The sequence below is a fragment of the Leucoraja erinacea genome, chromosome 5 (genome assembly GCF_028641065.1).
Source record: "Leucoraja erinacea ecotype New England chromosome 5, Leri_hhj_1, whole genome shotgun sequence".
NCBI classification, from domain to species: Eukaryota; Metazoa; Chordata; class Chondrichthyes; order Rajiformes; family Rajidae; genus Leucoraja; species Leucoraja erinaceus.
Window position 1 is genome coordinate 92,669,795 of NC_073381.1, and position 25,115 is coordinate 92,694,909.

At 56.1% G+C, this 25,115-nt stretch overlaps 2 protein-coding genes across 2 annotated transcripts in view; both read right to left on the minus strand.

Annotated features, from left to right (window-relative positions):
• Positions 1-798, minus strand: part of lin9 (lin-9 DREAM MuvB core complex component) — a 74,047-nt gene extending 73,249 nt beyond the window's left edge. Inside the window, exon 1 of the mRNA XM_055636251.1 lies at positions 728-798. Within this exon, the coding sequence (XP_055492226.1) occupies positions 728-758 (31 nt within the window). The 5' untranslated portion in view covers positions 759-798. The remainder of the gene's footprint in view (positions 1-727) is intronic.
• Positions 799-3,293: 2,495 nt separating this feature from the next.
• parp1 (poly (ADP-ribose) polymerase 1) overlaps positions 3,294-25,115 on the minus strand; it is a 35,501-nt gene continuing 13,679 nt past the window's right edge. The window contains exons 9-23 of the mRNA XM_055636391.1: positions 24,247-24,387; positions 23,140-23,379; positions 21,628-21,878; positions 19,578-19,912; positions 19,084-19,279; positions 18,696-18,821; positions 16,289-16,375; positions 15,229-15,351; positions 13,857-13,985; positions 13,296-13,394; positions 7,483-7,635; positions 6,851-6,978; positions 5,795-5,856; positions 4,749-4,863; positions 3,294-3,918 (exon numbers count right to left, since the gene is read on the minus strand). Coding sequence (XP_055492366.1) covers positions 3,837-3,918; positions 4,749-4,863; positions 5,795-5,856; positions 6,851-6,978; positions 7,483-7,635; positions 13,296-13,394; positions 13,857-13,985; positions 15,229-15,351; positions 16,289-16,375; positions 18,696-18,821; positions 19,084-19,279; positions 19,578-19,912; positions 21,628-21,878; positions 23,140-23,379; positions 24,247-24,387 — 2,267 coding nt within the window. The 3' untranslated portion in view covers positions 3,294-3,836. The remainder of the gene's footprint in view (positions 3,919-4,748; positions 4,864-5,794; positions 5,857-6,850; positions 6,979-7,482; positions 7,636-13,295; positions 13,395-13,856; positions 13,986-15,228; positions 15,352-16,288; positions 16,376-18,695; positions 18,822-19,083; positions 19,280-19,577; positions 19,913-21,627; positions 21,879-23,139; positions 23,380-24,246; positions 24,388-25,115) is intronic.

Genomic DNA, 25,115 nt, shown 5'->3' on the forward strand with positions numbered 1-25,115 from the left:
ACCCACTGTTCACCCCTCATTCCACCAACCTGTCTTTGCCCTCCTCCCTGCAGCGTCTCCCTTACCCCATCTCCCTATTCCCCCCAGCTTGTCTCCCCGCCCACCCACCTGTCTATCCCCCATGTTGTCCCCTCTCTCTCCCCGCCCTCCCTGTCCCCAAGTCAACCCAGCCCATCTCCCCCCCCCCGCTCCTGTCACCTCTCCCCGTCCCCAGCCCAGCGGCCGTGTTCACTGACAGTCGCCGCTGCCCCGGGAGCCGAGTGGGTGGGAGCTGGCGTCTGAGTCCGCCCCCGGGCGGTTATGATGGGGATGCCGACCGACCCCCCCGTCTCTGCACAGACAGCCCGGGTGGGCCGGGCCGGACCGGACCCGCCGCCATCCATCCATCCATCCATCCATCACCCCGCTGGGCTCTGGGCTCTCCACCCACCCACCCCCCGGCCCCCTCTCCTCACTCTCCCTCCCCCTCACTCTCTCGCCCCCTTTCCTCCGACACTCCCCCCTCCTCTCCACCTTCCCTCAGGCCCCTTCTTGTCCCCCTCCCCCTGCCCCCCCCCGTTGCTCCGCTCTAACCCCGCCCCCCCCCCCCCCCGTTGTCGTCTCCTCCTCCCCGCCCCCGTCGCCCAGCCCCGGCCCCGCTGCTCAGCCCCACTACCCCGCCCCCCCGTCGCCCAGCCGCGGCCCCCGCTGCTCGTTCCCCACTACCCGCCCCCGTTCCCCAACTCACTCTCGTCCGGCAGCTCCTCCGCCTCCGCCATCTTGAATCGGCCGCGCCGCTTTTCAAAGGCCGCCGCGCGGCATTCTGGGCCAGGGCGGCACAGCCCCCGGGGGGGGGGGGGGGGGGGGGGCACCGCAGTCAGGGAACACGGGGCCGGGGGGAGCGGGGAGAGCGGCGGACTGCGGGGCACAAGGTGGAGGAGGGGGGCGGGGACGGGGAAAAGGCGACGGACTGCGGGGCAGGGAGGGGAATGCATTCCTGACCAGAGAGGGGTGGACGAGTTCCAGGGAGGAGGGGAAGGGTGCAACAGAAAAGTGTCACAAAAATGCTGGAGAAACTCAGCGGGTGCAGCAGCATCTATGCAGCGAAGGAAATAGGCGACGTTTCGGCCCGAAACCCTTCTTCAGACGTAGCTCGGGTCACCTGGTTCAAGGGGGAAGGGTCTCGACCCGAAACGTCACCTATTTCCTTCTCTCCACAGATGCTGCCTCACCTGCTGAGTTTCTCCAGCATTTTTTATCTACCATAAAGTGGGGCAAGGAGGGAGGGAGGGACGTGCTGAGTACTGTATTCTGCACTCTGTATTTTCCCTTTTGCTCTAAAACTGAATGCAATACTCCAAGGTAGACGCAAAATGCTGGAGTAACTCAGCGGGACAGGCAGCATCTCTGGAGAGAAGCAATGGGCGACTTTTCGGGTTGAGACCCTTCGTCTGAAGAAGGGTCCCGTCCTAAAATGTCACCCATTGCTTCTCTCCAGAGATGCTACCTGTCCCGATGAGTTTCTCCAGCTTTTGTGTCTAGTTTAAACCAGCATCTGCAGTTCCTTCCTATATAATGCTCCAAATGTGGCCTCACCAAACTGCAACATAACCATCCCAACTTGGGTTTGAAGAAGGATTTCAGCCCGAAACATTGCCTATCTCCTTCGCTCCATAGATACTGCTGCACCCACTGAGTTTCTCCAGCATTTTTGTGTACCTTCTATGCTCGATACCCTGACTGATGGAGATGAGCATGCCAAGATCCTTCTTCTCCACATATGCGACACCACTTTCAGCTAACTATACCAGCACTCCGAGATCCATCCTTCTGCCATATGTTACCCAGAGCCCTATTCACTTTGAAGATCATGCCCTGGTTTGACTTTCTAATATGCAACACCTCACACTTACCTGAATTGAACTCCATTCCTTGGTCCACTTGATCAAGATCACCTGTAACTCTTGATAACCATCTTCACTGTCTACAATACCATCTATTTTATGTCAGCGGGTACCTGTGGGGAGGGTTGCTTTTCTGAATGGAAGCTTGTGTCCAGTGGAGTGCCGCAGGGGTCAGTGTTTCATCCAGAGGTGGCTGGGGAGAAATTTGAAGGACCTCGGGTGCAATCTTTCCCCCCAGAACATAGTCTGTATATGGAACAAGCTGATGTTACAGAAATGGATGCAAGTACGTTTTTAAAAAGACATTTGAACAGATATATGGCGGAGGGATATAGGCCAAATACAGGCAAATGGGATTAGCCTAATCTGCCAACTTGGACCAAAGGGCCTGTTTCCTTACCGTAAATCTCTATGATGCAAAGTCCTTAGAGTACTCTGTTCAATTTTGCTCATCCTCCTATAAGAAGGATGTCATTAAGCTGGAAAGAGTAAAGAGAACATCTGAGCTAAAGGAAGAGATTGGGCAGGCGAGGTCTTTATTTCTTGGAGTGAAGGAGGTCGAAGGACGGTTTTATTGAGGTGTATAAAATCGTGAAGGGATTGGATAGTTAATACAGAGTCTCTTTCCCAAGAAAGGGAATAAAGAACCAGTTGAATATAGGTTTATGGTGAGAGGGGAATGATTTAATAGACACTTGGACAGGACTAGGAAAGGTTTAGAGGAAGGCACAAGGAACTGCAGATGCTGGTTTACAAAAAAGGACACAAAGTGCTGGAGTAACTCAGCAGGGCAGGCAGCATATGTGGAGAACATGTTCAGACTCGTAACGTCACCAATGCATGTTCTCCAGAATTGCCTCCTGCCCCGCTGATTTAGCCTAGCACTTTGTGTCTTTTTCTCTAAAGCAGCATCTGCAGTTATTTGCATGTCGCTATGCAACATTTCATAAGTTCATAAATTATAGGAGTAGAATTAGGCCCACTGAATCTACTCCGCCATTCAATCATGGCTGATCTCTGCCTCCTAATCCCATTTTGCTGCCTTCCCCCTCATAACCCCTGATACCTGTTCAGGTCGGCAACCTTCCTCACACCGATTGTACGAGGGTAGAGAAAGCTGGAAAGGGAGATGTGGGCTGGACAGAACCCGGCAAGTGATAGGCAGATAAATATGTGCCGAATGTGGGCAAATAGGGCTAGTTTAGATTGGGGTAAATTGGTAAAAAGACACGTGGACAGGAAAGGTTCAGAGTTGATGTGGGCCCAACATGGGCAAATTGGACTAGAGTAGATGCGGCACCTCGGTCAGCATGGACAAGTTGGGCCGAAGGGCCTGTTTCTGTGCTGTATGACTCTATGACCCCCGAGAGCAAGCAGTTGTTATAATGAACACAGGCACGAGGACAGTACTGTCAGTTCAAGCCATCCTTTTATTTTTCACAACATATAAAAAAAGGGGGGGGGATGGGGGGAAATCAACAAACCTGAAGGAAAAGAAATGAGGGGAGAGGAAGAGAGAGAATCTCCCTTCAACAGAAGGCAACCAAAGATGGGAGTGAATGCAAAGGTTTGCAGCCCCTGGTCAGGTCTGACTTGCCAATCAGTCCCGTTCCCCCGTCAATAGTTTCCCACAAGTAAACCAAAAGTCCGAACAGTTTACACTAACAACAAAGCCTCCTTCATAGTCCACCGTCACCCGAGCCAAATAAACTGCAGCATTTATTATTTGCGTTTAAAAATCTAAATCAATGCTTGCGTATGTATGGCTTTTTATCAGCTTCGAGTTCTGGGATTGGGGTTGGGGAGGAGGAGGCAGGGAGGGGAAGATTCTTCTGACCCTCCCCCCACCCCGCCCCACTTCCCTGGTTCAGTGGCTACATGGGAGCAGGGCCTTGTGTCACAGCCGCTCCCTCTCCTCCCCAGCCCGGGGGCGTGGGGTGGAACTGAGAGCCTTCACCACAGGGAGGTCTTGTACTTGAAGTTCAACCGCAGCAGGTACTTGATGTTGACCTGAGCCACGTCGTAGACAATGTACCTGAGCACGGGTGGGTTAAGGTAGACGGCAGGCAGACAGATAGACAGACAGACATTCCAGGCCCAGCACTACACCCTCCCTCCTTGAGAGACACTACTGTCCTCCCCCATTCTCCCCAACCCACCATGGGTTTTGGGGCCACCCCTCCGAAAAGCAGCCAAACCTATCATAGACTTGTCCCGCCCTGGTCATTCCATCTCCTCCCCGCTCCCGTCAGGTAGAAGGTACAGAAGCTTGCACTCAATTCTTTGATTGCCCAAGGCCGCAAGTAGTAGCGGAGAATTGTAGATGAAGCCCAATCCATCACACAGGCCAGACTCCCCATCATCGACACTTCACGCCTTTATCAGGCTTCTGAACGGCCCTTCCATAAGCTAGGGTACTGTCCGATTCACCTCTACCCCATTGCGGACATTGGACTTTGTCTGTGGAACTGGTGTTCTGCACTATATTCTGCACTCTGTATCTACCTGTTGTATTTGAGTTTGACTTGCTAGTATCTAAGTGTACTATTATCTGGTCTGATTGGAGAGTGTGCTCAACAAAGATTTTCACGATACCTTGGTACACGTGACAATAATAAACCAGAACCAATCCAAGAACTCGATGTCCCTTCCTCTAGATGGTTATTGGAAGTATAGCTGGATGTTCAGAACCTGTTCCCCCACCCTGTCCACTCGCCACTTCCTTCCCCCCTTGTCCCGTTTCCCTCCTCCTGCCTTACCCCTTCCCCGTCTATTTCCCACCCAGCCCCGTTATCCCTCCCCCGCTCCCGATCCCACCACCGCCCCCCAACCCGAGCCCTGCCCGTTCGCGTTTGGGAAGGATACTCGTTGTACAGTAGGCTGGAGTCTGCAGCCGGTGTCTGCATCCCTTTGCCCAGCGGCACCTCCACTCCGTCCAGCTTGATGGTGGCGCTAGGGTCCGGGGCCGTCTTGCCCACGCCTGGAGGGGAAGAGGGGCTTCTACAATCACCGACTGACTGACCCCCACCCCACCAACCCCCTTACACCCAGCGGGGGAGTGAAGAACAGGACATCCAAGGGCAGCCACAGCTTGGCCCCAGGAGGTTTGTTGGACTGGAGAAGGGAAGGGAAGGTGGGGTCCTTGCAGAGGGGACCTGAAGAGATGGTTGGTCTTTGGACAGGAGACCATGGGAGAGGCCAAGGGAACAGAAGTGTAAGAAGGAACTGCAGGTGCTGGTTTAAACCAAAGGGAAGAGATGGGTGGTCCATGGGGAGACCATGAGGGATGGTCCTTTCACAGAAGACCAGGGAAAGGACAGATAAGTCAACAGACCGCTCCTTGCTGGATGCCACCTCTTTACAGTGACCACAAGGGGGCAGGGCAAGAGGGCCTCTGGAACGTACTAGGCCGAGGGTGTCCCATGTACAGATGCAGGCACCGTGCTGGGCAGAGATAGTGTGGGGCATTCTCCCAGAGGGCGGTGGATCTCTGAAATGCTCTACCCCGGAGGGGTGTGGAGGCCGGATCGAGAGAACACACACACACACACACGGTGGTGGAGGATACGTTTACAGAAGACCAGGGAAGTGAGGGCTCAGTGGAACTGGCACAGGGGAGGAGATAAGGCCAGGGGGGCAGAGTTTGAGGAAGTGAGTATCTTGGGAACAAAGTTCAGGGGTTGAGTGACAAGGGGGGGTGGGGGTGTAACGATGGGGGGGGGGGGGGGGGGGGGGGAAGTGGGGAATGGGGGGGGGGGGGTCAGAGATGGGGGGGAATGGTGGGGAGAAAATGATGGGGGAGAGGAGCAGGACAGAGAGCGGGTAATGGTGTGGCAGGGGGAGGATGGCTGGGGTGGGACGACGGGGGGGGGGAAGAGGGGGTATGGGCACCACGGAGTGATGGTCCTCACCTTTCACGCTGTGCTTGCCCTTGGGCAGCTTGGTGACGTGGCTAGCCCGCTTCAGCTCATGCCTGGTGGTGAAGCAGAGGCGGTGGTGACTCCCATTATCTCCCCCCCTCCCCCCCCCCACACACCTCCAAACCCAGCCCCAGCGCAACTTCCACTGTGACCCCACCCCCACTCACCGCTATCACCCCCCCACCCCCGGACCACCGCGTGGCCGCAGCCCCTCCCACACCACCCCCCCCCCGACTCCCACCATGACTCAACCACTGGCACCCCCCACCCTCTTAAATGACAACCCCCACCACCCCCCCTCCTTGCTCCACAGCTGTCGACACACCACCCCACCCCCCCCCCACCTCTCTCGTCCTTCATCTCCTGCCTCCCCTCTCTCCTCACCTTCACCCCCCCTCCCCAGCCCCAGCCCTCCTTCTCACCCCTCCCAACCTCATCTCCACCCACCCATCTCCTACCTCCCTCTCACCCCCTCCACGACTCTAAGACACACGAGATGTCAGGATCGATGACTGAAGGTTGGTTAAGGTGGGACCAGTTTAGGGGGGGAATCTAGGTCAGCACAGGGCGTTGGGCCGAAGGGCCTGTTTCCATGCTGTATGACTGTGTGTAATTGATGAAAGAACAGAGCGATGGGCAGATTGGCCAGATGGGGCCGGTCACTGACTGTGGGGGTGACTTTACTAAAACCTCACATATAGTGTAAGGCCTGGATAGAGTGGATGTTTCCACTGGTGGGGAAACCCAGGACCAGAAGGCACAGCCTCACGAATAAAAGGACGATTAGAAAGAAGATGCGGTGGAGTTTCTTTATCCAGGGGGTGGTGAATCTGTGGAACTCGTTGTCACAGAAGGCTGTGGAGGCCAAGTCAGTGGATGTTTTCAGTGGAGATTGATTTGTACAGGTATCAGGGGCTGTTGGGGGGGGAGGCAGGAGAATGGGAAATATAGATCGACCGTGATTGAATTGCGGAGTAGACAATGGGCCGAATGGCCTGACTCTGCTGCTATGACGGGTGGGGAGGGAGGGAGCCAGCCGGTACTCACATGTTGCCCAGGGCGACGTCGGCCAGCAGGACCAGTCCGACGGGCTCAGCCTGCGACGTGTGGCAGTAGTTGGCACTCTTGGACACCATGTCGGCAAAGTAGACCCCCTTCCCAAACATGTAGCCCGTCTGTGGGGGCAAGGAGGGAACACCAGTTAGTGGGCAGGACCCAGACCATCGCCTCCCCCCCAACCAGACCACAGCCATCCACAGAGGGAGGCCCTGGAACACACAGAGACACGCACATACAGACAAGTGCATTTGCACACACGGGCAGACACAGATTGATAAACGGACAAACTCGTGTACACAGACATGCTTACGCACACGAACAAGCACTCGCGCACACGGAAATGACCACAGATACAGACACGCCCTCGCTGGCGGACACACATTCGCACACGGACAAACACAAACGCACACAGACACACATAGGTGCACAGACACGCACACGCGCACACACACAGGCGCACACAGACATGCACACGCGCATGCACACCCGGAGGTGGGAGAGAGACAGGACAGAGAGATGGGAAGAACGGGAGGGGAGGAGACAGAGAGGGGGGGGAGACGGAGACACCAGTCAGGGAGGGAGACATGGACGGGGACGGAGCTGGTTGGGCGCTCACTCACCACGGGGGCCTCTGGGGGGGCGATGCGGAGCCCCTGGGACAGGATGCCGGCGAAGTTGGTGGTGCGGGAACCGTGCCACAGCAGCTGGCGGTTGTGCAGCTCACTGAAGGGCTGGAAGCGCTGTTCCTCACTCTCCCTCCGCACACGGAATATCTGTGGGAGGCAAGACAAGGCCAGCGTGAGGGGCAGCTGGACTCCAACCCCCCGCCCCATTCACTCCCCCCCTTCCCTCCACTCATGCCCCATATGATAGAGGACAACCCCCACTCACCCAGGCCAGGGGTCCCTTCCTCTAGGATGCAGACCCCACCCCTGCGTGAAAACCTCCCCATCTCCCTGCCTCCACCTCTGAAGCCAATGCCACTGGCCTAGGAGATTTCCCCCACCCCACAGACCATCCCCCCACCCTCTTCCCCGTCCAACTGGCCAAGGTCAACGAATGGTGGTGTTTAACAAGGAACTGCAGATGCTGGAGAATCGAAGGTACACAAAAAAGCTGGAGAAACTCAGCGGGTGCAGCAGCATCTATGGAGCGAAGGAAATAGGCAACGTTTCGGGCTGAAACCCTTCTTCAGAATGGCGGTGTTGGCTCGAAGGGCCGAATGGCCTACTTCTGCACCTATTTTCTGTTTTCGATGTTTCTAGATCATCTGAAGACCATTGGCCGGGGAGATCACCGCCACCCCCCACCCCCACAGGGCGGCTGAAGACCCCTCTCCCCACCCAACCAAGATCAACCCCACCGGCCAGGGAGGTCCCACCGCTCCCATAGACCACCCAAAGTCCCCTCCACATCCAACTGTATGCCCAGGGCCCAGACAAAGTGGTGAGAAGATCCTTGCACCCTACATGGCCCCTGAAGAAAACCTATCCCCATTCAACTTCATGCCCTAGGTGAACACTAATAGCTGTGGAGGTCCCACCACTCCCATAGACCACCCGAAGATTCCTCTCCCCACCCAACTGTACAACAAAGTCATAGTTAAAGCGTCATACAGAGTGGACACAGGCCCTTTGGCCCAACTTGCCCATGCCAACCAAGATGCTCCATCTATACTACAGGGCTCTCGCTTAACTTTTTTTCCCTGTTGCCAGCCGGGCAACCTTGGCAGCTGTTTAGGTTGCCAAATGACAGTTTAGGTGGTCATTGAAGACGGCTTGCATGATGTGTGCGACAATGTGCTCGGACGAAGTGCGTAGTTACCAGTCGGAATTATTTCAATGAAGCATTCACATATTATTTCTGCTTCAAATAAAGTCACAAACTAAACATTCACCAAATCAAGACATGATATATCCCACAATGGCATGCAGCAAAATTATAAGACATTATCTCAACTCTTTTTCCACGTATGATCAACCCGTGTCAATAAATCCTGGACCATGGTAACATATATGCGTACGTATAGTTGTGAATGTTGCTCATTAAATAACTGCAGTACTGATATTCCATAGTAAGAACATTGATTTGCCGTTAAAATGAATTCTGTATTAACGTGTCAACGGTAGCAGTGACAATCGAACACTGTGGTTTTAATGTTCCACATGTTCACAATTTAATGAATCCATCTTTATGGATTAAAACAAATAATAACATTGGGAATTAAAACACATTTAATTGCATTCCGTTATCAAACATAGTCAATATTAGCTTTGAAGACATTTCCAGGACAATAGGGTCAGGGAAGGGGGTGTGTGTGAGAATCAGTGCGGGGTGGATAGATGGGGGGGGGGGTGTTTAGAAGGCAGTCGGTGCAGAATGGATGGATTGAGGCAGGTGAATTAGTACATGTTGGTTGGTAAAATTGTGAGGGGAGAGCACGGGGGATGTCAGTGCTGTTGAATGGGGAGGGGGAGGGCGGGGTTCAGTTCGGGATGGATGAGGGTAGACAGAAGTGCTGGAGAAACTCAGCGGGTGAGGCAGTATCTATGGAGCGAAGGAAATAGGCAATGTTTCGGGTCAAGACCCTTCTTCAGACTGTTCCCCCCATTCTTCTTGCATGGGAGGATCAGTACAGGATGGATGGGGGGTGGGTGGGGGGGGGGGGGGGGGGGGGGGGGGGAAATCAGCGCAGGATGAATTGGGGGGGGAGCGGGGTCAGTACAGGGTGGATCAGAGGGTCTGTGCAGGATGAGTGGGTAATCACTACAGGATGAATGGGGGAAGGTGCAGGGTGAAAACGGGGGGGGGGGGGTCAGTACGGGATGAATGCGTGGATTAGTACGGTTGGATGAGGGATCAGTACAGGGTGGATAGGGAATCAGTGCAGGATGGATGGGAAGGGGGTAAGTACAGGGTGAATTGGGGAACCAGTGCGGGATGGATGGGGGGGGGGGGTGGCAGGAGAATCAATGCGAGGTGGATTGGGGGATCAGCGCAGGATGAATAGATTGGGGGGGGGGGGGGGGGGGGGAGATGGGAAGGGGAGCACAGGGGATGTCAGTGAGGACTGAATAGAGGCGGGAATGGAGATCAGTGCCGGATGTAGAGGAGGGGTCCTAGGATAAAGGGTGGGTGGAGGGGGCGTACAAGAAAGAGAGAGAGAGGAGGGGGGGGGGGCGGGCGAGGTGGGGAGGAAGGAAGGTCAACGCTCCTCGGACAACATCGCCCGCTGCCTTGGCCGTTGGGATTTCCTCGCCACTGCCTCCCTCCTCCGCCAGCCAACGGCAAGGTGTGGGGCCGAGCGGTGCAGCTCAAAGATCCTATAGCTAAAGGATCTATGGTGCAACTGCTTCAGAAGTGTCGGAGCGAATGGCGGGTTCCGCACAGCAGCGGCCGCGGCAGCAATCCTGCTAAGAGCGAAAACCGCTTTAAAAAAAAAACACTCCCGCACGCCGAGGCCGGGAGCAGGGAGGGTTGTTTTTTTTTTAAAAGCGCCATTAGCGGCAAAGATCCTATAGCGGAGCTCTGCTATAAGATCTTTGGTTAGCGGGTTTGCAGGCAGCGGCCCTTATCAGGGCGGGCGGGGGGCGGGAGGAGGAGATGAAGCCGCTGTCGCTGTTCGGGGCCATCATTCGCTGCGACCCTTCGTCACCCCGCACCTAGTATCTTGCCCATGCAATAAAGCCGTCACCGCCGACACAAAACGTCTCGTTCCTTTTCTCCAGAGATGCTGCCTGACCCACGGAGTTACTCCAGTTTTTCGTGTCTATCTTCGGTACAAACCAGTATCTGGTTGCCAAGCCGGGCAAAATGACTCGGTGTTTAGGTTGCCCGGCGGCGCTTTGAGTGGTCAATGGCACCCGGGCAACCATTAATTTCGAGCCCCGTACTAGTCCCACCTGTCTGCATTTGGCCCATATATATCCCTCTAAATATATCCTACCCATGTACCAGTCCAAATGGGGTTTTTTTTTTTACACGACATTAAACTTTTTTTTAATGTTTTTTTATGGTCCAGATCAATGTTGGCGGCCCCTCTCCCACTCCTACTGAACACCCAAGGCGGACATCAATGGCCAGGGAGATTCCACCACCTCCAAAGACTATTTGAAGACCCAACCCCCTATTATTCACACGGTCAATGTCAACGGCGATGCCGATCCCACCGCCTCAAGACCATCCTCCATCCCACCAGGGTCAGCCCCAATTTTGTGGAGGTCCCACCCCATCCTTAGACCAAGGTCAATACCAACGGCTGTGAAGACCCCACTGCCATAAACCCCCACCCGAGAACCTTTCTTCCCCTCCAACCAAGGTCAACACCAATAGCTAGGGAGATCCCACCACCACCGCCGTAGACAACCCGAAGACCACTCGCCCTGTCCAACCAGGGCCAACACCAACGGGTGTGGAGAACCCACCAGCTCTACAGAGAGCCTGCAGATTCTCCCTTCGCCCCATCCAACCTGGTACCCGACACCCTTCACACGGCCATGGTCCACACCAATGACTGTGGATATCCGCCACCCCCACAGAGCATCAGAAGACCCCCCCCCCCCCTCAACCTCCAACCCCATCCAGGGTTGCTTTGACCGGGACAACAAAACTCCAGCCATCAAAGTTGCTCCACCCCCGAATGAACAACCCCTCAGTCTCTCCACCTCTGCTGTACAAGATGCACTGAGCAAGGTGAATGAGCACAAAGCTGCCGGCCCCGATGGCATCCCCGGGCGGGTGCTCAGGGCATGTGCTGGACAACTATCCCTGGTCTTCACTGACATTTTCAATCTCTCACTGGCCCAGGGTGTTGTCCACACTTGCCTCAAGACATCAACCATTGTGCCAGTGCCCAAACAATCAGCTACAGGGAGTCTCAACGACTTCCGCCCAGTGGCACTCACCCCTGTCATTGCAAAGTGCTTTGAGCGGCTGATCTTGGCTCACCTCAAAGCCAGCCTCCCCCCCACACTGGACCCCCATCAGTTTGCCTACCGGACCAACAGGTCTACAGAGGACGCCATATCGGCGGCCCTACACTCTGCCCTGACCCACCTGGCCAGCAATAACACCTACATCAGGATGCTGTTCATTGATTTCAGCTCTGCCTTTAACACTGTCATCCCCGCTAGCTTGATCACCAAACTCAGCGGACTTGGCATCTCCACCTCCCTCTGCAATTGGACACTGGATTTCCTCACCAACAGACCACAGTCTGTTAGGGTCAACAACCTCACCTCCTCCACTATAACACTGAACACCGGCGTGCCACAGGGCTGTGTGCTCAGCCCTCTCTTCTACTCCCTCTTCAGCCATGACTGCATCCCTAAGAATGGCTCCAGCGCCATCATTAAATTTGCCGACGACACCACGGTGGTAGGGCTGATCAGGGACAACAACGAGTCAGCCTACAGGGATGAGGTCCAGCACCTGACAACCTGGTGTGCCAACAATAACCTCGTCCTCAACTCCAAGAAGACGAAGGAAATTATTGTTGACTTCAGGAAGAACAGAGGGGGCAGACATACCCCCATCCACATAAACGGGACTGAGGTGGAGCGCGTCTCCAACTACAAATTCCTCGGGGTACACATCTGAGAGGACTTGTCCTGGTCCCTCAACACCTCCAAGCTGATCAAAAAGGCACAGCAGCGCCTTTACTTCCTGAGGAGGCTCAAGAAAGCTCACCTGTCCCCCCAGATCCTGACCAACTTTTACCGCTGTACCATCGAAAGCATCCTGACCACCTGCTTCACGGTATGGTACAGCAGTTGCACCGTAGCGGACAGGAAGGCACTACAACGGGTGGTGAAAACCGCTCAGTACATCATCGGTGCCCCGCTCCCTGCCATGGATGCCCTCCACCGAAAACGGTGTCTGAGATGGGCCGGGAAGATCATCAAAGACCCCTCCCACCCCAACCATGGACTGTTTGCCCTCCTCCCATCAGGGAGGCGGTACAGGAGCCTCAGGTCTCGTACTAGTAGGATGAGGAACAGCTTCTACAATAATACCATCACATTGCTGAACTCGGAGTCCCGCCGATAGATTTCTCCAGTCTCTCCGTCCACATTGTTTGCTTATTCTGTATTTTTATTTCTATATTGCACTATTACTACGGACTGACGCTAAACTGCATTTCGTTGTACCCATACTTGTATCTGTGCAATGACAATAAAGTTGAATTGAATTGAATCCAGCCAGGCATACAAGATCCTTCTCTCCAACCAACCAACGCCAATGGCTAGGACCATCCCACCACCTCACTAGACCACCTGAATACATCTCTCCCCGTCTGACCAAGGTCAACGCCAATGTTGTGGAGATCCCACAGAGCAGCTGAAGATCCCCCAGGCCCCACAACAAGGCGTACAAGATCCGTCTCCCCGCTGACTACACGCCCAGGGACAGGCCAACCGCCGGGCGCACTCACCTCCAACACCTCGAGGTGGTACTGGTTGTGGGTGGCGGCGTGCGTGTTCTTCACGTAGTCCGTGATGATCTTGGCCTCGTCCGTGTGTTTATCCACCACCTGAGAGAGAGAGAGAGAGAGAGAGAGTTTGGGGAGATGAGCTGAGCATGGGGAAGGCCACAAGGCGGTGTGTATACCCCTGGCCCAGCAGCGGGGATGGAAGCTGCAGCCTCCCACCCACCCACCCAACCCGGGGCCGCTCATCTCAACAAGCCCACGACAGCACTGCTTCTCAGACCAGAGCAACCACGGGTTCAGAGACACAGCACGGAAACAGGCCCTACGGCCCACCGAGCTCATGCCGACCAGCGATCACCCGTTCACACCAGTTCTATGCTGGCCCACTTTCTCATCCCCTCCAATTCACGGAGGGACACGTCTTTGGGATGTGGGAGGAAACTGGAACACATGGGGGGGGTGAAATCGCAGGTAGAACGTGCAAGCTCCACACAGACAGCACCCAAGGGCAGGATGGAACTGGGGTGCCCGGCGCTGTGAAGCAGCGCCTCTACATCCAGCCACCTGGAGGTCCGTGTGCAGCTTCTCATAGTTGCTGTCGATGGGATCCTGGGCCTCGTCGTCTAGGCCTCCCGTCAGCAGGCTGTAGGCCACCTCTATGTCCAGCAGACTGCCCAGCAGCTGCGCCTTGGCCTGGAGACAGGGGGGGAAGCACAGAGGGGGGGGTCAGGCACACAGTCACGGGGAGAACACTCACATGGCAATGGGGCGCAAGGAAGATAAAATCAAGAGAAAGGGTGGGAGTGAGACAGAGCAAGAAAGAAAGACACGGCAAGAGGGAGATGAGACAGAAAGACAGAGCGGGGAGAGGAGGGGAGGGGGGAGGGGGGGGGGGGGGGGGGGGGGGGGGGGGGGGGAGGGGGGGGGGGGGGGGGGGGGGGGGGGGGGGGGGGGGGGGGGGGGGGGGGGGGGAGAGAGGGAGGAAGGGGGGAGGGGGGGAGAGGGAGGAAGGGGGGAGAGAGGAGGGAGGAGGAGAGGGAGAAAGGAGGAAGAGAGGGAGGAAGAAGGGGGAAAGAGGGAGAAGGGGGAAGGGAAAGAGAGGGAGGAAGGGGGAAGAGAGGGAGGAAGGGGGGAAGAGAGGGAGGAAGGGGGAAGAGAGGGAGGAAGGGGGAGAGAGAAGAGAGAAGGGGGAAGAGAGGGAGGGAGGAAGGAAGAGAGGGAGGAAGAGGGAGGAAGGAGAGAGAGGAGAGGAAGAGGAGGGAGGAAAGGGGAGAGAGGGAGGAAGGGGGGAAGAGAGGGAGGAGGAAGGGGGAGGAGAGGGGAGGAAGGGGGAGAGAGGGAGGGAAGGGGGGAGAGAGGGAGGAAGGGGGGAGAGAGGGAGGAAGGGGGGGGGAGGAGAGAGGGAGGAAGGGGGGAGAGAGGGAGGAAGGGGGGAGAGAGGGAGGAAGGGGGGGGGGAGGAGAGGGAGGAAGGGGGGAGAGAGGGAGGAAGGGGGGAGAGAGGGAGGAAGGGGGGAGAGAGGGGGGAAGGGGGGGAGAGAGGGAGGAAGGGGGGAGAGAGGGAGGAAGGGGGGAGAGAGGGAGGAAGGGGGGAGAGAGGGGGAGGAAGGGGGGAGAGAGGGAGGAAGGGGGGAGAGAGGGAGGAAGGGGGGAGAGGGAGGAAGGAGGGAGAGAGGGAGCAAGGAGGAAGAGAGAGAGGAAGGGGGGGGGAGAGGAAGAGGGGAGAGGAAGGGGGAAAAGAGAGGGGAAGGGGCAGGGGAAGCGAGGAGAGACAGGAAGAGAGGAGGAAGGGGGGAGAGAGAGGAAAGGGAGTGAGGGAGGGGTGGGAGAGAGAAAGAGCGAGGGAGGGTGGCAGGAGGGGAAGGAGGGTGAGAGGGAGCTGGCCAGAACGATGCTCCCCCCAGCTCCCCAACCGCTGCCGTGGTTGCCGTAGTTACCTGTATGTAGGCCTCGTTGTTGAGCAGGGGGGGCTTCTTCATGCCAAAGTCGTGCGGGATGAGAGTGTAGAAGCGGTTGGACAGGTCCAGTATGTGAGAGTCGGGCCCAGCACTGGCAACAACCTCAACACAACACACAACATACTCAGTCAGTCAGTCTCTGCCCCTGGAAACAGCAAACTCTTCTCAACCCCCCTCACCCCAACCCTCACCAACCCCACCCCCTCCCCCTCCCCTCCCCCTCCCCACCCCAACACTCTCCACCCCCTCCTCTCCACAGACCCCAACCACTAGCACACCACTGGCGGCTATAAACATCGACCTGCAAATCACAGGAACAGGCCCTTCGGCCCAAAGTCCATGCCAAACTGAGCTCTCTGCCTGCACGTGATCCATATATTCCCTGCATGTCCACGTGCATATCCACGTGCCTCTTAAACGCCACTAACATATCTCCCTCCACCTCCACCCGTGGCAGCACGTTCCAGGCCCCCACCACCCTCTGTGTAACATAACCTGCCACTGCTCATTTTCTGTACACTTTGTCTCTCTCGCCGTAAAGCTATGCCCTCTAGTCTTTGATATTTCCCCTCCTGGGAATAAGGTTCTGGCCGTCTACCCTGTCTACGCCTCTCAGAATTTTATAAATTCCCCTCAGCCTCTGACGTTCCAGAGTAAATAATCCAAGTCTGCCCAGCCTCTCCCTGCAGGTCATGACCCTGTGATCCAGGCAACATTCTGGTGGACCTCATCTGCACCCTCTCCAAAGCCCCCACATCCTTCCTGTAATGGGGTGACTCTTATACTCAACGCCCCGACCTAAGTAACCAAGCGTACCATATGCCTTCTTTACCATTTGACCTATTTGTGTTGCCACTTTCAAAGAGTTATGGACTTGGACCCCAAGACCCCTGCCCACGTCTTCACACGGACAAACAGAGACTTGCGGGAGGGTGGGGAGAGGAGTGGAGGAGGGGGGGGGGGGGGGGTTCTGGAGGAGGCAGGTGGGTAGAGGGGGAAGGGGAGGGGAGTAGGGGGCAGAGGGGGAGGGGAGCCCTACCTGCTGAACCTCGTTGAGGATGGAGTAAGCGCTCTGGATCTGCCTCTTGCTCAGTTTGCCCAGGGGCATCTTCTGCAGGTCGATCTGTCCGGGGGGAAGAAACATAGTGAGGGACCGGCCCTCTCCGCAACGTTCGACCGCCAACTCCCTCCCCCTTCCTGACTCAGAACCTCTGACAGTCGCCCCCCCCCCCCCTCCCCTCCCACAAAAGGCCTGCACATGGAAACATCTTTCACCCCCAGCAGTCCACCATCTGCCTCCACCATCACCCTCATGTCTAATGTCACACGGTACGGAAACAGGCCCTTCGGCCCCAATGGGCTCATGCTGACCGAGCTGCCCATGGACCGTGTTTGGCCCATATCCCTCTTAACCTGCCCTATCCATGTACCTGTCCAGGTATCCATTGAATGTCATTATCGTGCCTGCCTCAACCACCTCCTCCGACAGCGCGTTCCATACACCCACCCTCTCACTTTTATACTATCCTCTGGTTCTTGATACCCCTAGTCTGAGTAAACAACTCTGTCCGTTCATCAGTTCAGTTTAGTTTAGACAACAGAGCGGAAACAGGCCCTTCGGCCCACCAGATCCGTGCCGACCAGCGATCCCTGCATATTAACACTACACCCACCAGGGACAATTTTAACATGTGCCAAGCCAATTAACCTACAAACCTGTACGTCTTTGGAGTGTGGGAGGAAACCGAAGATCTCGGAGAAAACCCACGCAGAGAAAATCTACTCAATAACCAAAGTCTGTAGCCTCCTTTTGCTCTAGTATTTTAACTCATTTGCATGTTTGAACTATAACGTTTTATTATTAATGTTTTATTCTTAATTGTTTACTATATGTTGTGTTATTACTTGCGAGCAGAGCACCGAGGCAAATTCTTTGTATGTGTACATACTTGGCCAATAAACTTATTCATTCAGATCACGGGGAGAACGTACCAACTCCGTACAGACAGCACCCAGAGTCAGGATCAAATCCAGGTCTCTGGGGATGCAGACCCTGCAAGGCAGCAACTCTACCGCTGCACCATCCTCATGTTTCTACACACCTCTATAAGATCACCCCTCAGCCTCCAAGGAATAAAGTCCCAGCCTGCCCCACCTCGGCCTCTTGTCTGAAGCAGAACTAGCACGGACGAGTTGGGCCGAAGAACCCTTTGCCGCAGTGTTTGACCCTATAGTTGCTTGGCTAGTCATGTGCGGTGTGATTTGATTAGCATGACTTAGAGTCAGAGTCATACAATACAGTAACAGGCCCTTCATCCCAACTTGTCCATGCTGACCAGGAGGCCCCATCTACGCTTGTCCCACTCCCTAAGCTTTCCCTATCCATGAAGTTGCCTGGACGGCACACAAGGTTTTCTCACTGTATCCCAGTAGACAAGACAATAATAAACCAATATCCACTCCCCCTAGTCCTCACCTTTCACCCCACCAGCCATCACATACAAAAAATAATCCTCCGTCAGTTTCGCCACCTCCAACGTGACCCCACTACTCGCCACATCTTCCCATCTCTCCCCATATCTGCCTTCCGCAAAGACCGCTCCCTCCATAACTCCCTTGTCAATTCTTCCCTTCCCTCTCGGTCCACCCCCTCCCCGGGCACTTTCCCTTGCAACCGCAAGAGATGCAACACTTGTCCCTTTCCCTCCCCCCTCGACTCCGTTCAAGGACCCAAGCAATCGTTCCAGGTGCGACAGAGGTTTACCTGCATCTCTTCCAACCTCATCTATTGCGTCCGCTGCTCTAGATGTCAGCAGATCTATATCGGTGAGACCAAGCGGAGGTTGGGCGATCGTTTCGCTGAACACCTCCGCTCGGTCCGCAATAACCAAGCTGATCTCCCGGTTGCTCAACACTTGGTCTCCCTCCCATTCACACACTGACCTTTCTGTCCTGGGCCTCCTCCATTGTCAGAGTGGGGCCCACCGGAAATTGGAGGAACAGAACCTCATATTCCGTTTGGGGAGTCTGCACCCCCGGGGCATGAACATCGAATTCTCCCAATTTTGTTAGTCCTTGCTGTCTCCTCCCCTTCCTCAGCTCCCCTGCTTTCTCCTTCCACCCTCCAGCCTTCTGGCTACTCCTCCTTTTCCCTTTCTTGTCCCCACCCACCCCCACCCCCCGATCAGTCTGAAGAAGGGTTTCGGCCCGAAACGTTGCCTATTCCTTCGCTCCCATAGATGCTGCTGCCACTATGCACCCGCTGAGTTTTTCTCCAGCTTTTCTGCAGTAACCTCCACTTTCCCTCCCCAATATCTCTCACCCTCCCTCCCCTCTACCTTTCCCCTCCCTTTCCTCTCCGGTGCTTTGCCTTTCCCGTCCACCTCCTCCACCTCCCCCCCCCCCCCCCCACCCCACCCCATCCCCTCCCTCTCCCCCGTACCTCGAAACTCCACCATGGCCTTCTTCATGCTCTCCACATCGAAGATGGCGCGGATCAGTTCCTGGACTGCTTTCTCCAGCTTGGACCTGGTGCCCGAGCTGGCCGTCAGCTTCTTCACCGCCTCCTCGTCCTTGGGGAGAGAGCAAAGGACGGGTGAGCGGGCCACTCGGCCCCTCGAGTCGGTACTGTCACTCACCTCATACGCGAGCGCCCCTCTCAGTCACAACATGAAGCAGTACAGCACAGGAACAGGCCCCCAACCGACACACTTCCATCAGGTCGCCCCTCAACCTCCCACACTCAACTGAGTGAGACGGGGAGGAGGAGGAGGGCGGGGGGAGGGGGAGATGGGGAGGAGTGGGTTAAGGCCACGGTCCACCAGGTCCACCCACCTGCCCGTAGTCGGTCTCCAGCGGGTAGAACTTGTTGGGGTACTTGGTGAAGTTGCTGGACTGCCAGGCGTTGCCCGTCTTCTCCTCGTACAGGCCCAGGAAGTGGTCGACCGCGTGCTCCCGCGACGACATCTTCTCCACCTTGTTGCCCCCGATGGTGGTGCCCACCCGGCCCCAGGAGCGGAACACCCAGTACCTGCGGGGGGGAAAATGCACTGGTGACCGTGGCCTTAACCCACTCCTCCCCATCCCCACCCACCCCACCCCATTCCCCCCCACCCACCCCATCCCCACTTCCACCACCACCCTCTGTGCAAAATACTCCTGCCCTGCACATCTCATTTAAACTTTGTCCCTCTCACCTTAAAGCTATGCCCTCTAGTCTTTTGACGTTTCCACCCTGGGGAAGAAAAGATTCTGGCCGTCTAATCTATCAATTATTTACAGGCCCACCACTGATTTTCCGGCACCTCCTTTATTCCGGACACAATTACGAGAGCGCATTGAAATCCCGGAAACGTGGCGCCTGGGTAGTGCGGACGGCCGATCTCAACCTCATCGGGACTTCTGCAGTCCATCGGCGGATTGAACATTCCACCCTGCAGCCGGGCCTCTGGAACTGTGGCCCGCCGGGAGCCGGCTTTGTGGGCCGGTATCCTGGCTCCCTGCCGGACTGTTCCCGTACCATCAGGCTCCTCTCGGGGGCCGCGACCGGCAGACCGACAAGGCTCTGGACCCAAGGGTGCCGGAAAATCAGCGATGGACCTGTGCTCATATCAGGTGTCTCTCCCCTTTTGAAGTCCGACAGCCCCCACCCTGAGCTGTAGCCCTGCATGGGGGGGGTCCCGGTGGTGGTCATCCTCCAGCAGGCAGCTTGCGGGGCTGGTCCGCGGATGAGGGGCCCAGCGTGGCGCTGAGGTGCCCACCTCTTCCAGCACGTGCCGGTCATCCTCCAGCAGCTGCAGCGCTTGTAGTATGGAGTCACATGGTGCCGCGGCTGATGTACCCACCACCCCACCGACCAGGTACCCCCAGCGTGGCGCTGAGGATGCGTACCCACACCCCACCCCCCGTCCTGCTCCAGCACGTGGTCCGTACCCACCACCCCACCCCCGTCACTCCAGACCCACCCTGCAGTCACACATGGGGGACGACCACCCCACCCCCTCCAGCGTCACTGTACCCACCCCCCGTCATGTACCCACCCCACATGTACCCACCACCCCCCCCCGTCACATGTACCCACCCCCCCGTCACATGTACCCCACCCCACCCCCGTCACCCACCCCCCGTCACATGTACCCACCACCCCACCCCCCCCGTCACATGTACCCCCCCACCACCCCCCCCCCCGTCACATGTACCCACCATGTACCCCCCCCCCGTCACATGTACCCCCACACCCCCACCCCCCGTCACATGTACCACCCCCCACACCCCCCCCGTCACATGTACCCACCACCCACCCCCCCTTACCCCGTCACATGTCAGGCCATGTAGACACCACCCCACCGGCCACCCACCACCACGTCACATGTACCCACCACCCCACCCCCCGTCACGCACCATCCTATACGCCACGCTCCGTCCCGTCACACATGCGTTGTCTCCCCCACACCCACCGTCCCGTCTCCTACCTCACCCAAACCACACTCCCCCACCCCAGCAGGCACACAACACAGAAACAGGCCCTTCAGCCCAAACTGTCCATACTGACCAAGATGCCCCATCTACACTTGTCCCACTTGCCCACATTTCGCCCACATCCCTCGAAACCTTTCCTATCCTTGTTCATATGTCTTTTAAAGGCTGTTATAATACCTGCCTCAACTACCTCCTCAGGCAGCTCGTTCCATGTATCCGCCACTCTCAGAGTGAAAAGGTTTCAACTCGGGGTTTCTATTAAATCTTTCACCCTCTCATCTTAAGCCCCTGCCTTCTCGTTCTTGATTTGCCCTACTCTGGGGAAAAGATTCTCTGCATTCCCTTCATGATTACACCTCTATATCATTTACCCCTCATCCTCCTGTGCTCCAAGGAATAAAGTCCTAGTCTGCTCGACCTCTCCCTCTCACTCAGGCCCTCGAGTCCTGGCAACATCCTCGTAATTCTGCCCTGCACACTTTCCAGGTTGACAGCATCTCTCCTATAACAGGGTCACAATACTCCAAATGTGGCCTCACCAACGTTTTGTACAACTGGTAACATGATCTCCCAACTTCTATACTCAATACCCCGACCGATGATGGCTAATGTACCGAGAGCTTACTTGACCACCCTGTCTTCCTTTGACGCCACTTTCAAGGAACTGTATACATCTGCACTCCTCGACCCATCTGCTCTACAACGCTCCCGAGGGCCCTGCCATTCACTGTGAAGGTCCTGCCCTGGTTTGACTTCCAAAAATACCATGGACCAAACGTGGGCAACTTGGATGGGACATCTTGGTCGTCATTGACAAGTTGAGTCGAAGAGCATGTTTCCATGCCGTTTAAAACACCATGAAAAAAACGTAACAAACCTACGCGGTCACAGTGAGAACGTGCAAACTCCACACGGACAGCACCCGAGGTCGGGATCGAACCGGGGTCTCTGGAGTGGGGAGGCAGCATCTCTCCTGTCTTTAGCCAGCATAAAAGCGAAGGGCCAAATGGCCTTCCCCCATCTCCGGGCAGTGACCCCACGACCCCACAGGCCAGAGCCTGGGCCTGGATTTGCCCACTTACCCGAGTCGGGGTCCACGGCTCCCCCTCCTTTCACCGTCAACTTCATCTTCTTCTCTGACTTGCCAGAACCTGCAGGAGGGGAGGGAAGGGGATCGGGATGAGACTCGGAGTGTCCGTGGCGAGGGGCAAAACTGTCCTGGAGTCTGCCCCAATCAGGGGGCATCTACATGACCACACGTTAGGGAGTATCAGCCACAGGGAGAGGTCGACAGACTTTTTTCTCTGGAGCATCGGAGGTTGCAGGGAGGCCTGATAAAGGTTTGAGAGGCATAGATAGGGTAGACAGTCAAGACCTTCTCCCCCAGGATGGAAATGTCCAACACAAGAGGCCACAGCTTCATGGTGAGAGGATAAGTATTTTTTACACAGAGGGTGGTGGGTGCCTGGAACGTGCTGCCAGGGGGGGTGGTGGTGGTGGAGACAGATCCGATAGTGGTGTTTAAGAAGCTTCCATGGATATGCAAGGAATGGAGGGATACGAATCATGTGCAGGCAGGGGTGGGTGGGATAAGATTAGTTTATTATTGTCACGTGGACCAAGGTACAGTGCTTTGCATTCAATCCAGTCAAAGAAGAATCTACATGAATACAATCAAGCTGTCCACACTGCATAGATAACGGGTACAACGTTTTGTGCAAGATACATTGTGGGCCGAAGGACCTGTTCCTGTGCAGTACTCTTCAATGATCTATTGTGGATGTGGAGAAAATACAAAACATGCCCAAATACCCCGGCTGAGGCCTGCAATTGAACCGTTGGCTTTCAAGGAAGGGACTGGGTTGGCGTGGGCAGTGGGCAGAATGCAAGCGGGGAGGTTTGTGGGGGCCTGGACAGTCATGACCTCTGACCCGGACCTGGGGCCTACTGTGCCAGCTCGGGCCTGAACCCACACACAGGCCCCACTCCGCCAGCGCAGGTCCAGGACACACTCCCCCCCCGGCTATTAGAGGCAGGAACTGGGTCAGAGTGGACCAGGCCAGTGTCCAGGCAGGGAGATGTGTGGGGTCATGGACACTACTGACCTCTAACCCAGCCCCAAACCCACACCTGGGGTGCAACCTCCCAGCCCAGGCCTGAACCCTGACCCTGTGGTGAATCTGTGGAATACTTTGCCACAGAAGGCTGTGGAGGCAAAGTCAGTGAGATAGATAGATTCTTGATTAGCACGAGTGTCAGGGGTTGTGGGGAGAAGGTAGGAGAAATGGGTTTGGAGGGAGAGATAGATCAGCCATGATTGAATGGCGGAGTGGACAAGATGGGCCAAACGGCCTAATTCTGCTCCCATCAGTTATGATCTTGTTTCCGACCCCCAGCGACCGCCCCTCTCACCTTCCTCCTGCTTGACCTTGCTGCTGGCGTTCTTTGCTGCCTTGTTCCCGGCGGATTTGGCCGCGGCGGCAGCAGCCGGCGGCTTGGAGACCTCGGCGCCCCAGGGGGAGATAGCGTGCGCGGAGAGCAGGTCCGGGAGCCCCTTCCCCGACCGCAGGTCCAGGAGGAAGTCCTCAGATACTACCCTGACGCTGGCCGCCTTCACCTCCTCCATCTTCTTGCTCATCTTGTCCACCTCCTCTGTCAGGGAAACACACCGTTAGGACACACAACCTCTCCCCCTGCAAGGGGCCTCCAACTGGGAATGTGTTAGTTACAGTAATAGCATTGAGATTTTGATTAGTAAAGTATTGAAAACCTTTGTTGAGTCACCTTTGATATTTGGTCACCCAGTAAGGAGGGGGGGGGGGGGGGGATGGGACGGACACTGGGGGAGGGTGTTCATGGTCGCTTTGCTCCTGGGCCTGGCCGCGGTGGCCACTCACGGGCAGTCGAGGGTCCAGCCCGTGTCGACTGCCTGTCCCTCTTCCGGGTCCAATTCCGTGCCGGCGGGTCCCTGGATCGAGACAACAAGGTGCCCACGGGGACCCTGGAGGCATTCCGTGAACGATGATCGCCGCGGGGGGGATGATAACTTGATTGATTGATGATTTTGTAAACTGGTATTTGGCAGTATTGATCCTTCCAGTACTTGTACTGTGATCATGAAATAAAGAGGAATAAAATCTCTTTGTGAAAGAAAGGGGTCAGATACAGAGTGACGCTCCCACTGCACACGCCCAGGTCTCCCTGTTGGTTTGCTCCTGGGCCTGGCCAAGATGGCCATTTGCGGGTCCAGGCAGCGGGTAGTCAACGGCTGCACCGGGGTTGGCTGCCTGCCCCTTTTCCGGGCCTGGAGAGGGAACATGCGGTGTCCATGGGGACTCTGGAGGCCTGGTGTTTGTTACTATGTACGTGTATAACTGAATAAAAGCATTTTAGATTTACAACAAAAGGGATCAGACACAGTGAAGCTGTCTCCACATCACCCCATCGCAAACACCAGGGACAGGGATGGGTATTGGGGCGAGGAGCAGAGGGACCGGCACGACGCGGGCAGCTACGTACTTTGGGAGCTGACGCAGAGCTGGGCCTTGTTCGCAGAGGTAGTGGTCTTGCCGCCCATCTCCTCCACCAGGCTCTTCAGCTCCTCCTTGTTCTTCGAGAGTTTCCCCACCAGAAGAACCTTCAGGTTGGTCAGCGGCGGGCCTGGGGAAGGAGAAGAGAGTGAGTCCAGGTGTCACGCGTGAAGGATTCCCCCGCAGACTCTCTCGGCCCATGAACCATGCGGAAGAAGGCGTCAGCGCTCAGACCCTTCCCACCAGTAGCACCGTTTCTTGGTCTGGTGCTATAATGGATTCAATGGGCCGAATGGCCTCATTTATCACGTAAGGATAAACTCCTCCTTAGGACAGCACAGGAACAGGCCCTTCAGCCCACAATGTCCATGCTAAACATGATGCTAAGTTAATCTCCTCTGCCTGCACGTGATCCTTATCCCTTTGTTCCCCGCATATCCATGTGCCGACTCAAATGCTTCTTCAATATCACTATGTCATCTGTCTTCCACCACCACCCCTGGCAGATGAAATCGCTGACCCTCGCACTATCTTGCACACTAGGGTCTTACTCACCAACCCATCTGCGTTTATGACAAAGTCAATCATACAGCCTTCACATCCTTGCTGTAATGGGGCGACCAGAACTACACGCAATGCTACCAATGCGGCCAAAACCAAAATCTGATAAAGCTGCAACATGACTTCCTGACTCAATGCTCCGGAGAAAACAAACCAAGTGTGTCCAAACTCTCCTCGTCACTCACACTCTCTGATCCAGGCATCATTCTGGCTAATGGTAGACACAAAATGCTGGAGTAACTCAGCGGGTGAGGCAGCATCTTCTTCAGGCTCAGTCTTGACCCAAAACGCCCCCCC